This window comes from Rissa tridactyla, chromosome 6 (assembly GCF_028500815.1).
Source record: "Rissa tridactyla isolate bRisTri1 chromosome 6, bRisTri1.patW.cur.20221130, whole genome shotgun sequence".
NCBI lineage: Eukaryota > Metazoa > Chordata > Aves > Charadriiformes > Laridae > Rissa > Rissa tridactyla.
The window spans coordinates 47,765,510-47,778,030 of record NC_071471.1 but is presented as its reverse complement, the minus strand read 5'-3'; the positions used below and the strand labels follow the sequence as shown (position 1 = coordinate 47,778,030).

Below are 12,521 nucleotides of genomic sequence, written 5' to 3'. Positions count from 1 at the left end.
AGGGTGATGTTTGTTCTTACTGTAGAATTATTCACTTACAGCCCTCACAGCATCTTCCACGGCAGCTGATATTAATCATTATTAGGAAGGGGCTGACTCTGGAGGGCGAGGAAGAGAGAAAGGCAGCTGGGTTAGTCTTAGTTCAAAGTACTAATAGCATTGGTTTTGTGAATAAAGTATTACTCATGACTTGATGATGCATGTTGCATAACTTTATGGGCCACAGCCTGTCTCAAAGAGAAAAAGAAAACACAGCAATCTCTCCTTCTTTTAGAACACAAATACATAAATTTTAATCTGAGAAAAATACAAAATGAAACCATGTACAAGTTATGTACAAACCCTTTTTACAGGACAATATATTTATCACTGGATATTACATATGACAAAGTCAGGTAGATCATTTCTGAGCACCAGCATTTGTTCTCTCTCACCAACCCATAATGGTAAAAAGTAAAATGATGAAGTCATACTCCTTTTTCTCGATGAACTTCTAAGTTAAGATGATAGCTGGTTCTCAGTGTACCCCTCCATCCCCACTCCCAGATTATAACCGAATAGACACGTGTAGCCATCAAAATATATTGTATATATGTGTTTGCGTGTGTGTCTTTTTTCTGAAGGAAGAAAAAAACCATCAGCCTTGAACTCTACAGAAATGCGAAAATTAAAGTTATGTCAACTTTTCTTTTTTTTTTTGACAGAGGTTAGATTATTTGCATTGGCTAAGCGTGTGTGTTCCAACTTATGCCATCGCAGAAGCGGCATTTTTTTAACTGCTACTTAAGGAAAACTTGAGATAACTGACCTGCTGACCTTTTTATGTGGTTCCCGTTGACTATCATCCAGTCAACGAAGTGCTCATATGCCAAATGTTTGGTTTCTGAAAAAAGTCTATGATGTTTTCTATTACATGTATTCAACTGCCTATATGTTGTGTTGTGGGGTGGTCTGTTTTTTTGAAGTTATAAAGATCTCCTCTAAAATGTATTGACTGAAGCAGTAAGAAGCTTTATCTCAACTTCACTAAGGTTCTAATTTGATGCAGCGTTACTGTGTTTAGCTTCTTAAGTTAGATAGTGTTCTAAATTAGACCCAAAAGTGATAAAAAAGTATTTTATAATTATATTCTCTTCTTTCCCCCTACCCCTTCTCATTTTAACAGTTTACAGTAGTACACCATTAGATAAAACAGATACGTTAGACCAGCAGTCCTATTTATTAACTTCTGTGGAATTTAATTGGTTATATAGACTACTGCACATTAAAGACTATACAGTTTCAATGTGGCTGAATGTTCTATAGCAGAGAATATCTGTGCAGAATAGATATATTACGTGTATAAATATAGCTCTGATAAATGCTGGGGCAGAATTGTCAATACTATAGGCCTGTGTACCATCCGAGGCAGTGGCCACAGCTGAACAGCTACTCCATTCCTTTCGCTATTTCAGATGGGGGCTGTACCCACACCTACTAGTATTGCTCAGTATAAAGTATACAAATATTACGGCTGCTAACTAAATATTAGTATACCTATCATATATAACGAATTTAAAAATATATATATATCCGCTAAGCCTGGGATTGTTCAAACACCCTTAGGATTAAGAAATAAAAATAAAAATCATAAAAGTCCTTGTTCATATATTGGGGATATTGGTAGTTCAGATGGCAAGGAGAGGAAAATAAAAGAAGGAATATAAAGAGCTCTCTTTTCCCCTGAATTTCGCTATGCCTCTGCCATTGACTTTGACAGATATTCCCAGGCCAATCCACTGTAAGACAGGGAAAGGCTTTCTGTTTTCACTTTGTCCTGTTCATCACCTTTCACACACTTAGTTATTTTGTTTAAGCAGCTTTAGAACTAGATATGAAAAGTGAGACACACACTTCTTTTGGTGCTAAAGAAATTCACAATGAGAACAACAGCTTTAAAAAACAAAAACAAAAACAAAAAAAACCCAACAAAACCAACACACACGCACACAGCCTGACCTCGCTATGTGTTCATTTCAAATACATTGGGAGCCACAAGCCCTTAGGAACCTGCTCCTTGATAAAACCATTTAAGCACCTGCTCTGTGTTAACTTTGAGCCCATGTGGGGCAGGTAGAACAGAGCAGTTGAGACCTTGTTTATGGATTCGCCCGTGAGTGACCAAGCAGTGAAAACATGCACTGTTACCCATGTTTAAATTATTGCTTTTTTTTGGTCGTGCATTAGTTTATGCATCCAATTATTGCGGTAGTTGGTAGATGTAGTTTACACACACACACACAGACACACACCCCCCAACAAGAACAGTCCTCTCTGAATGAGAATGTGCTATTATACTTTCTCCTTCTTCTCCTACACTACGAAGAGTTTAAGGAATGCAAATTTTCCTTATACTGGCCAAAAAAATACAACCAGCTCACCCACCACCACGGAACAACTTATAATAAAAGGCTACAGATAATACTTTTGTCGTGTCTTTTGTACATTACATGCAAACTACTTTTTCCCTTTTCCACATTCAGCTGAGACCAATTAAGTCTTTTCACATCCATGCTGCGTGAGTCATTGGGTGGCCTTTAAAATTCAAAAATGGGGAAAAAGAAAAAAAGAAATCTTTAGAGTAGCTAAACCTGGCTTCTTGTACAGTCTGTAAGCTGCTGAAGACTCATCAACTCTTTCAAGACATCTGTGTGGCTTAATAAGGCTACACGGGATCCTCATTATCCTGAAGCTCATGGCCTTCACCTTGTATAAGCAGCACTGACTTTCCCATCAACGATGAATTGGAAACAGCCACCTGCTTGAGGACCTGGATGTGTCGTGTCCCACACGCCCGGCTTTCTCTGTCCCTACGGTTCTGGCTTTTGGACTTGCAGGGTCCCTTGGTGTTACAGGTGGAAAACAACATTGCCCGAGAGCCTTTAGCACTCTATAACTGATCATAACCCAGAGCAAGGGCGTTTGTACTTTCTGCCACATGTGCTTCCTACTGTTTGGCCATCGATGCTGATTTGAAAGAAGAAGAGCTGTTAAAATGGAGGCGGCAGTTTTAGAAAGTTTTTGAAAAGTACAAGGAAACATTTGCATTTTTTTTCCCCTATTAAGAAATACATCACATACCTATCGTCTTACAAGCAGTCACATTGAGGCCTTAAAAAAAAAGTCTCATTTAGATGCTGAATATCTTGCACTTGTCACCCAAACAACACCCCATCAGAGGACAGGTTGAGCCTTTCCTCTTAGTGCTCGTGGCCTTCAGGGGACAAATTAAAATAATAGCCACAAGACAGAGAGCGAGCAAGCGTTGCGGCGGTGTGGGAGCACGTGTGTGCGCGGGTGAGAGGAGGCCCCAGGAGCACACGTGGCTTCAGCAGCGAGAGAGGTTTCTGCGGTCTCCTGTCTGCACAGTGAATATAACTAACAGGAACAGCTGCTTTTTGGGCAAACCAGGAGGAAACAGTAGATAGAATGCCTCCGTGCGCTAGCCTGTAAGCTAAAAAAAATTATGACCACCTTCTTGTGATGATTTTGTAGCAAATAAATATACACAACCCCTTTTTATACTCTCTATATACACCCACATGTATGTGTGGACATGCATATGTGCAAACACGCTCACGCACACAGACGCGCTTTCCAGCCAAAACATAAGTTACCAAAAAACCCAAAAATCGTTTAGCCTGGATTAATTGTGCATGCAGTTAATGAAAAAGCTGAAATTCCTTCTTTTTTTCCCCCTTTTGTTGTCTTCTGAGAAAGGAGTAAGAATTATTAATAAAGATCAAAAACTTATTTCTGCATCAGTCGCCATGGGGTCTGTCAGCTGTCACTTAGGCCACTTGCCTTGATGTAACTACATATAACCGAATAGTGGTGCTGGCCTTATGGTAGTCTTTAATGGCTGAATGTCAAAGATCTCCCACAGGTTTTCGACATATTCCTCCATCCAATTGCCAGAAGTCAGTCCTGCGTCTTTGATCATCAAAAAGAGGTGTAAGAAAAGATTAATGATGGCTCTTGGCTTTTCTATAAATGGGAAATGCAAAACAGTAACTATCCCTGTTTCTCTCCGTCTCGCTTGCTCTCCACAGGTGGTGTTCTGTCTATCTGTAGTTACATACGGAACTATCTGTGCTGGGAGACAGAATGAGTGTATATTCAGATCTTGTTCTTCATTTATGTACAGTTGGCAGCATGGGTTTTTTTTGGGTGTGACAGTTAAACTGGACAGAGAGACACACACAAACCTCAGCTACGTAGGAGTGTTGTATTTGAGTCATTACTATGTTTTAATCCAGTGAATGCTCACTTCTGAAGGAAGGACACTCAGAAATGGCACTGTATATGGTAAAGTATAAGACATAATGTACAGTAAACAACGGTCTTCTAAGAAAAAAAAATCACATGTACTTGGTGAAGTTGAACACAAATTTCAAACATTCCCTTGTACTCAGGACCAGCTTTTTTGACCCTGGTTATAATATGAACGCAGTTCATAAGTGAAAAAGGAGCAATGACTTCAAAGTAAAGGCTTAACATGACCCAACGCAGAAACCAGATGCAGGTTATGACGTGTCACTAGCTGAAGCAGCATAGACCAGAAGAACTCACCAGAATCATCTTCTGTTTTGGGGACTGTGAGATGGGTTAAACATGGTTTAAATAATAATGGGAAAAAAACCGCTTAAATTGTTGTTTTACTTTGCAGGAGAGTGAAATATTTTAAACCATCCAATTTTACAGATATTGTATTAACAATTCTTGTTATTGTTTTTTAAATAGCTATTCTACAAAATGTAACATCAAAGTAGTCACAGTCCAAGAAGTCACTCCAGAATAAAGCCTATTAGGTGTTAGTATGGTTATATTTGTACTGCAGCCAGTGGACAAACATTAAAGCTGAGATAGTTTAGCTTAAATGTTGGATTATATGGTGGACATCATTGTTTTCACAATAAATTCATCTGCTTTGTATTTGTTTGATTCACTGATATTTCTCTAATGATAGAAGTACCACAGTATGTTTTGTTGTGGTGTTTAACAATTCTGCAAAATTACAAAGCCTAAAGTTAACTTGCACAATGAAACCTGCCTTTCCTGATGACTGGGTCCTATAATTTTGTTTTAATCCTTATTAGCACAGCCTTTTGTGGTTGTTTTTCTTCACACAATTGTGTCAGATGTTGCTAATTTGAGATCGAGAGAGTTACTAAATCATTTAGAACATCAAATGCTTGGGTGGATAGGTACTGCAGCACAGATATCAAACATCACATTTTTGTCTGATGGCGATAAAGCTTGTTGGTAACTTTGTGAAACTGCTGGCACAAAAGGCACCCATCAAAGGCCTTTTGTAAATTATCATAATAAATACATTCATTACTTTTATTTTCATTTGGTTATTACTGTACTTCTATGTGTGGAGTCCCAGCAAAGTGAAAATAAAGAAAAACAAAAAAAAGCAACTGCTAAAATAAGATGTTGCTTGGTGCAGGAATCAGTTGAGAACTTCATGTTGTGAGATTATAGACCTGTGGCTAAACCAGTTTTTATCCTAATCTGAACTCACCGAAAGGAGATTCAGTGTGCCTTTTACCAAGGTATGAGCTATCACCAAAGTGCAAAGATCTGGAGCTAAACCTCTATCCATATCAGGAAGAATTTGAACGAAAGAAACAAGCCTGATGCGAGGCCATCAGCACTTCTGAAGTAAGGAACAAGAAAATATGGTAGATGAGAAGGTTTATAACTCATGATTTCATGCAATATTTATGCACTCTGGATTAAAGCACTGTAATGCATGGCAAAAGAAGAGGAATTGCCAAGCTTGCCTTCTTGAAATTAGCAACTGCTGATGGCTAATGGGAAGCAAAGTGGAATTGCCGGATTTGCCATTTGTAGCAAGTGCCGCCTAGGAGCACCTTATCTGCTTGGCCCTCGGTTTAGGGTGCTGATGTTCACCACGCCAGTGGTGCAGAAAGTTATCCAGGATGCCGGGCTCGTGTGTGTGTGTTTGTGTGTTCGTCTGTGTGTGTTCGTCTGTGTGCGTGTCTTCGTCTATGTGTGTACACACGCATGTAGGGGGCGGGGGGGGCCAACACAGTGTGTTTGCGTGTGTGGGAGTTATTGGACCTTAACATAACTGGCGACTAAGATGAGCTGTATATGGTAATAAAGCAAAGAATACTTCGGAAGAATGTTAAATGTAGAAAAATATGACTTCCAACTTTGAAAATAAATAAGTTCAGTTTATTAAGAGCTGGTGTCAATGCTGAACAAAATACACATCCTCCAGTAAAGAAACATTTTGGTGAACTGTTCTTTTTTTTTTTTTTCTTCTTCTTTTTTTGATTTACTAAAATACAAGTTGGACCTTTTTTTTTTCTTTTTTGTAAATATATCATTTGCCTCCCTTAATTACATGTCCTTATAACTGTGACCATCATTCTCCTTGAAGCCAAAGACTGAGGTTTGTTTTTTTTTTTAAATTCTGAGGAGTCTGGCCACATATGCAGGTTTGTCTTTTTTTAAGGGAAAATACTTGACAATGAAAAAAAAAAGAAAAATATATTTTTTTTTCTAATAAATAAAAATAATTTAAAATGCTAGAGGCTATACATGACTAGTTTTGATTATGTTCATTTATAAATGAAATATTTTCCAAAATACGTGGAAGCAATATTAAAGGCAGACAAACAAAGATCTGTCTATTTTATTTTCCCATTAGCTTGCCCTTCTTAACGTCTCCATCAGTGGTTCAGCATGTAAGAGGAATAAATGTCACATCACCATTCATGAAGTTTGTCAGGCTTTAAAAAAATAGTTCTGGCCTCGAAGGAGTCAACATTCATCTTCAACTTCTCTGATTGGTGGTATCAAGCTGCTTGTCGATTTATATTGATTGATCTGATTGGCCATGTGAGTGCTCATGGGCTTGATTTGAATGTTTCTGGGATAGGCATTATCCGGCTCATCTGTAAACCATTTCTTTTCTGCTAAGGAGCAAAACGGGTAGAGACAGAATAAGGAGGGGAAAATGAGAGTTTTAATTAGTGAAGCACATATACACAGAAACACACAAAAAAAATAAAAAGGAGCGGGGGGAGCAGTCAGTAAAGTTTATAGAGAAAAAGCAATCAATAGAAGGTGACTTTGACTAATTACAAGCAGTACAGTGCATTAGATTAATACCTCTGAAAATACTTTTCATGAAAGGAGGATGACATGTTTGCAGATTTGATAGTAGAAGCTAAAGAAAACTGTCAATATGCTAGTTTGTGTGTTGAATGCAAGACAGCTCTTTTTTTTATTTTTTTTTATGTTCAGGTGAACACCCTCTGAATCATTTATTGAAAAAATGATACAAGGGTGATGCAGAAAAGAGCATGTGAGTCCGTATACAGAGGAGCACCTAAAGAGTCGGAGGCTTCTCTGAACCACTTCAGCCCCAGGGCGGTCGCTGCCGCTGGCTCAGAAATCATGCAGGAGAATGTAAAGAAGAACTTTCCACAGTTGGTGCTAGAAGAAATATAGGGCTTGCAGTCATGCTGCCAGATGGCTGCATTCCTGCACGGGATGGCCACTATATTGCTACTTAGCAACCTGGCTGCTTGGGTGCTGCTGAACTCTCCCGTTTGGGAAGGGGTATGGAACGTACCAGATGCTCAGAGGACTGTGGTAGGGGCTCAAGTTAATCCTGAATGGGTTGGTAGCGATACGTGACAGCAAGGCAAAGGAAGCAAGGACTTAAAGGAAGACTGGGGGAAGCTCTTCCTTTTGTACCTTTGGGCAGTGTCTGTTTCCATGATCATAGGAAGAACTTCATGGTACCGATATAAGGTGGGCTGGGAGCAATGTGGGAGGGAGTGAGGATGCTGAGAGGCTGCAGCATTGCAGCCGTTCCCCAGCTGCTTGTGGTTGTAACCACTGTATCGCATTGTTCATATGCAGATATGGACAAAAACTTCTTCAAATTCACAAAAGAAAAAAATAATCAAAAGAATTCTCTCTTTAGAGAGCAACAACTACTGTCATTTCTTAATTACAGGCGTGCCACTTTACAAGATAGCTCTACACAAAGACTTATAAACTCCTGGTCTTAGAGTGCCTTATGGCCATAAGGTGCTTCTGCTTTGACAGCATTTGTGAATGGGGTGTGGGAGGTTGTCTCCATTTTCACGCTCTTTCCCCAAATTCCAGAGGTGGGTGTGCAGAGCAGTGGACACAAATGGTTCCGGGGATGGGATTCTGCAACTCGGGCATTTCCATTATTACATGCAAGGTTTAGTGTGTGGCACGTCAGAGCTGCTGCCCTTACATGTTTGTGCTACTTCTCACTCCAATGGGGAACCCAAAATGCTTCATAAGCTTTAGCGTCTCACTTGCACAATACAAACTGCCACTTTTGCTTACCACTGAAACGCTGCTGTATCTGGGCTGGAATCAGGGCAGGAGTGGAAGGAGTACTCATTTTAAATAAATAAATTTTTTTTTTTTAAAAAAAGCAAAGCGAAATCCACCTTGGAAACCCAAGGATTGAGAACAAAAGCTCAGGAGGTGAAGCAGAGAATAGAAACCGGAAGACCAGGAAGAATAAAGGACAAATACCTGGTCACAAACACGTAAGAATAAGCAACTAGCTTCGAAGTTAGGGCCTCTAAAGAAGTGGATCAATTTCCAGAATTACTAGACTTCTCAGTCTCTTTTGTGAGGATGAAATTTAAACACTTGATATGGATTTTAAGCATCTACATGCAACACCCCCACTCACCAACAACAAACCCCAAACTTAAGAGGGTTTAATCCATCTTTTTTTAGATACATATGTTACCTGTGCTTACGCTTTTTAAAAAAATTAAATTGAAAAAAAGAACCATATTAGTCATTAGTGGCCTATTACTGAAGGTAAACAGAACTACTGTATTGTTTTTCATGTCATTTTCTAAAATGTATTTTACTTCTTTTTAAAATATCCTACTCATTTGCGACCAGGGTAAATAGTTCCCTGCCCCCTTAAAGTTGCCTGAGTCTGAACAATGTTCAATCTCCCATCTCTCTCTCTCTCTCTCTCTCTCTTACCTATTATAATTAAGTTCCCTTTGATTTGAACAGATTGGACGTTAGGAATTCATAATGTTACATCCTGCACACTGAAGCTAACTGATTAAGTGCTTTAAATTATTCTTCCTGACAGAATGATAAAGTTACAATCTGTTCAGAGATGATCTACAGCTTGCCAGACTCCTACCGCTTCTTTCTACATTCATTTATCTTTTTGTCAAGCAGTTAAAAAAAAAAAAAAAAAAGCCTCAATTCCATAGATCTTTTAAAGTCATCAGAACGTCTGAATTATTAATGAGACTTTAAGGGAATGGTTCCTGATGGGGGCTGGTTTAAGAAAGGTTGTAGGGAAAAAAAAAATCTGGGAATGCGTACACATCAAAATAATTTCAGCTCCATTTAAAAAACCATTTAGTTCAAGTGTGACACATGAACCATTATGCATTTGTGGAAACCAATTTTATGTGATCTACGATTAAACTAACCTTTCAGAGAGGTGTAAAGTGTGATGGTTATCATGTTTTAAAAGCCTTGCAAGATCACATAAACAATTTCAAACTAACAGTTTTCTAATGGTTTGTGTTTAAAATGATTTTGAGGCAAGTTAAGCACTGCGAACTTTTATCTCTACCTTCTTTTTTAACATATGGTGCACAAACTTTCCTTACAAACAGAACTTGGTGCCAGTTAATTCAATCTCGTAGCAAGAAAGGGGGAACAGCGTGATTGCTAAGGATCAGGGATGAGCTGCACTGTATTTCTCAGCAGCCAGTGTAAAGCTCTCCCATCTCCCCTGCCTTCCCTGGAATTTTCAAAACAAGGCAATTATTTCTATGTTAATCCTTACAATAGCACTCATATCCAGGGAGCTGATCTTTAAAAAGACACCATCAAGTCTCTTTTTGCCTTTACCTGGCAAGTAATAAATACAGAAAATAAACAATAAATGCAGAAACTGGTAGACTCTAATTTCTTTTGCTGTTTAAATTTCTTGTTGCCAATGCGGAAACCTTGGTCTGGTCATTACCAGCTCCAGCAGCAAATGCCTGGACCCAGCTTTATACCTTTCCTGTTCCTTCTCTGCACTTAAAATTGTCTTTGACCACATAGCGACGACTCTCCTGTGAAAATCCATCAACCTCTACACTTACCTTTGAAATGTGAGCTTGACACTCCTCATCTTTACTCTTGGCCACTAAGATATTCTGCTGCCAGTTACTAAATGTCCTTCTTGAATCCTTTATGCACTTTTCAGTCTTTTTTGTTATGACTTTGATATGTCTTCCATAGTCTTAGCACAGATTTATACATATCTTAAACAAACTACTTACTCTTCCCTTTAAATCTATCCAGAAAACCTTTTTTTAAAAAGTCTTTAGGTATTATATTCGCCAACTTTTTTTAAATCCTCTGTCATGTTCAGTCTGTTTCTCTCCCTTTTGGCATATGCATATTGATCCTTACCATATGTGTTTCTACATTACAGTGAGAACAGGCACAGTTTTCTGCTGGTTTTGTTTTTTTTTTTAAGAGCTGTTTGAGAATGTCCCTGATCTTCCTACGGTATTTGACGGGTTTGTTTTTGACAGCATCAGCTGAGAGGTGTTGGAACAGCTAAGTAACTTCATGTATCAAAAAGCAGAAAACATTTACTTTCCTCTCGAGCACCTGTGTTTGCAGTGGGCTATCAGCAGCCCACTGCATCCATGGAGGTTCTAAAGGCTCCATGCTCTTATTGCAAATAAATAAAAATTAACATCTTGTGTAAGACTGTTCCCTGCCGCATAAAAAGATAGAAATAATTAAAGTAAAATGATCAAAATACAGATTTCTTCAGCTTGTGTAAGACTCCAGCAATTCTCTCCAACAGATTTATTGTTCTGGTGCTTTAAAATTTCTGTCATTAATTTCGGGCTGAGTAATCAAGGTTGAATAAATGTCACTGTGAAACACCCTTTTTTCTGAGCAGAGTCAAAGAAAGTACTAGCTAAACATGACACCAAGATTTACTAAATCTGTATTCTCACCAGAATCCCAGGTTACCTTACAATTGTTTCAAACGTGAATTTTTTTTTTCTTTTGTGACACTTGCAGTTTCAAACGAGTCTGTATGTATGTGCTTGTGTGCCTCCCCCCCTCCACACAGGCAGCTTGTTTATAGCTAAGTTGAAAACTCTCCCGTGCAATTTCTTCCTGTATGAGAAAAAAGTAACGAAAGTTTCTCCTCCCACCTCCTGAGCAATTCTTTCTTTGGCAGATGAATATTTTACATGTGGCAGGCACTAAGTAATTTGCAGGAAGGGAGAGAAGAAACTCTTCTTACTTTCTGTGAAGTTCGTTATTTTGCTTCAAGGAAACCAAAGTTTTGGGACATGAATGCTCTTTGGGACTGGCTCTTGTTGATTTTTTTATTTTTTAAACTAGCAAAAGTCTTACTTTTGACAATGGGCATTTCGCTGGAAAATGCCTGACTCTGCCAGTTTAGGCTAGTGGGAACCCATGGTAAGAACCTGCAGGTTTGCTAGATGTGATTTTGTGTCAACACTCAGGTCAATGAAGTTATTAATAACCTGGTTTCCATTGTTGAAACCATGCTGGGACTGATATAAGTGGCAGGACCTCCATTTAAAGCTCTAAAATGTCATCTCTTGACATTAGTGTTGCTTTTCCACTTTCAAAAACTAACCAGGGTAGCTACTAAGAAAGTTTGACTTGAGATAGGTTTCTGAACAAACGGGAGATTTTCTGTTATTTTTCAAGATAAAAAATGTTGACAACATAACATAGTTGATTTAAACATTCCTCTACTTGTAAGGACAAACTTCCCAATTTCATTAGTATATCCATATCAGAAAATCTTCATCACTGTAATAAACTATTTGATCAATTTGACTATAGTTAACAGTGAAAATGGCACATGGTATAACTGAAAGTCAAAACTTTAAGCTTCTGACTTTAGGACAGAAGAAGGAGGAGAATTAGAATTCAATATGATTTGAAGAATTCAGATTTACATCCATATTAGTTATTTCTCTTCTGTTGCTCACAAAATAGACCAGTTGCTTCTCTAATGTACACTGTCTGTATTTTTTCTATTTGAGCTGCACAGTTATACAAATACTATTTTTTTGGATAAAATCATTATGTAGTATGTGACAAGTGGCTTCATATTAACACCCTGCCTTCCTCTGCTAAATGGAAAACAGATAAAACATTAATGGAAAAGCATTTTGGTGTCAAAGCCATTAACATTCTTCCAAAATGCATAACTGCTCTCGACTATCTTCAGTCAATATTGCCAACATAAAAAGATGCTCATGAACATACACAGGGGACAGGGGAATAGGGAGGGGAAGGGAGGAAAGGAACTGGAATGAGGAATGGGAAATTAAAGTAATGTCTGCACCAGGGTAGGCATCTTCATTGAGCAGGAACCTGGGTGTTTCCAAAAGGACACGTGC

General features: G+C 38.5%; 1 protein-coding gene across 19 annotated transcripts in view; it reads right to left on the bottom strand.

Moving 5' to 3' along the window:
• Positions 1-1,380: 1,380 nt before the first annotated feature.
• Positions 1,381-12,521, bottom strand: part of KCNMA1 (potassium calcium-activated channel subfamily M alpha 1) — a 506,659-nt gene continuing 495,518 nt past the window's right edge. For 5 of the 19 annotated variants that reach the window (XM_054204517.1, XM_054204498.1, XM_054204518.1 and 2 more), the window contains one exon: positions 3,357-6,992. In XM_054204517.1, coding sequence (XP_054060492.1) covers positions 6,841-6,992 — 152 coding nt within the window. In that variant the 3' untranslated portion in view covers positions 3,357-6,840. Of the gene's footprint in view, positions 6,996-12,521 lie in introns of all 19 variants that reach the window. The other 14 variants (XM_054204500.1, XM_054204499.1, XM_054204501.1 and 11 more) reach the window with 5 other exon arrangements.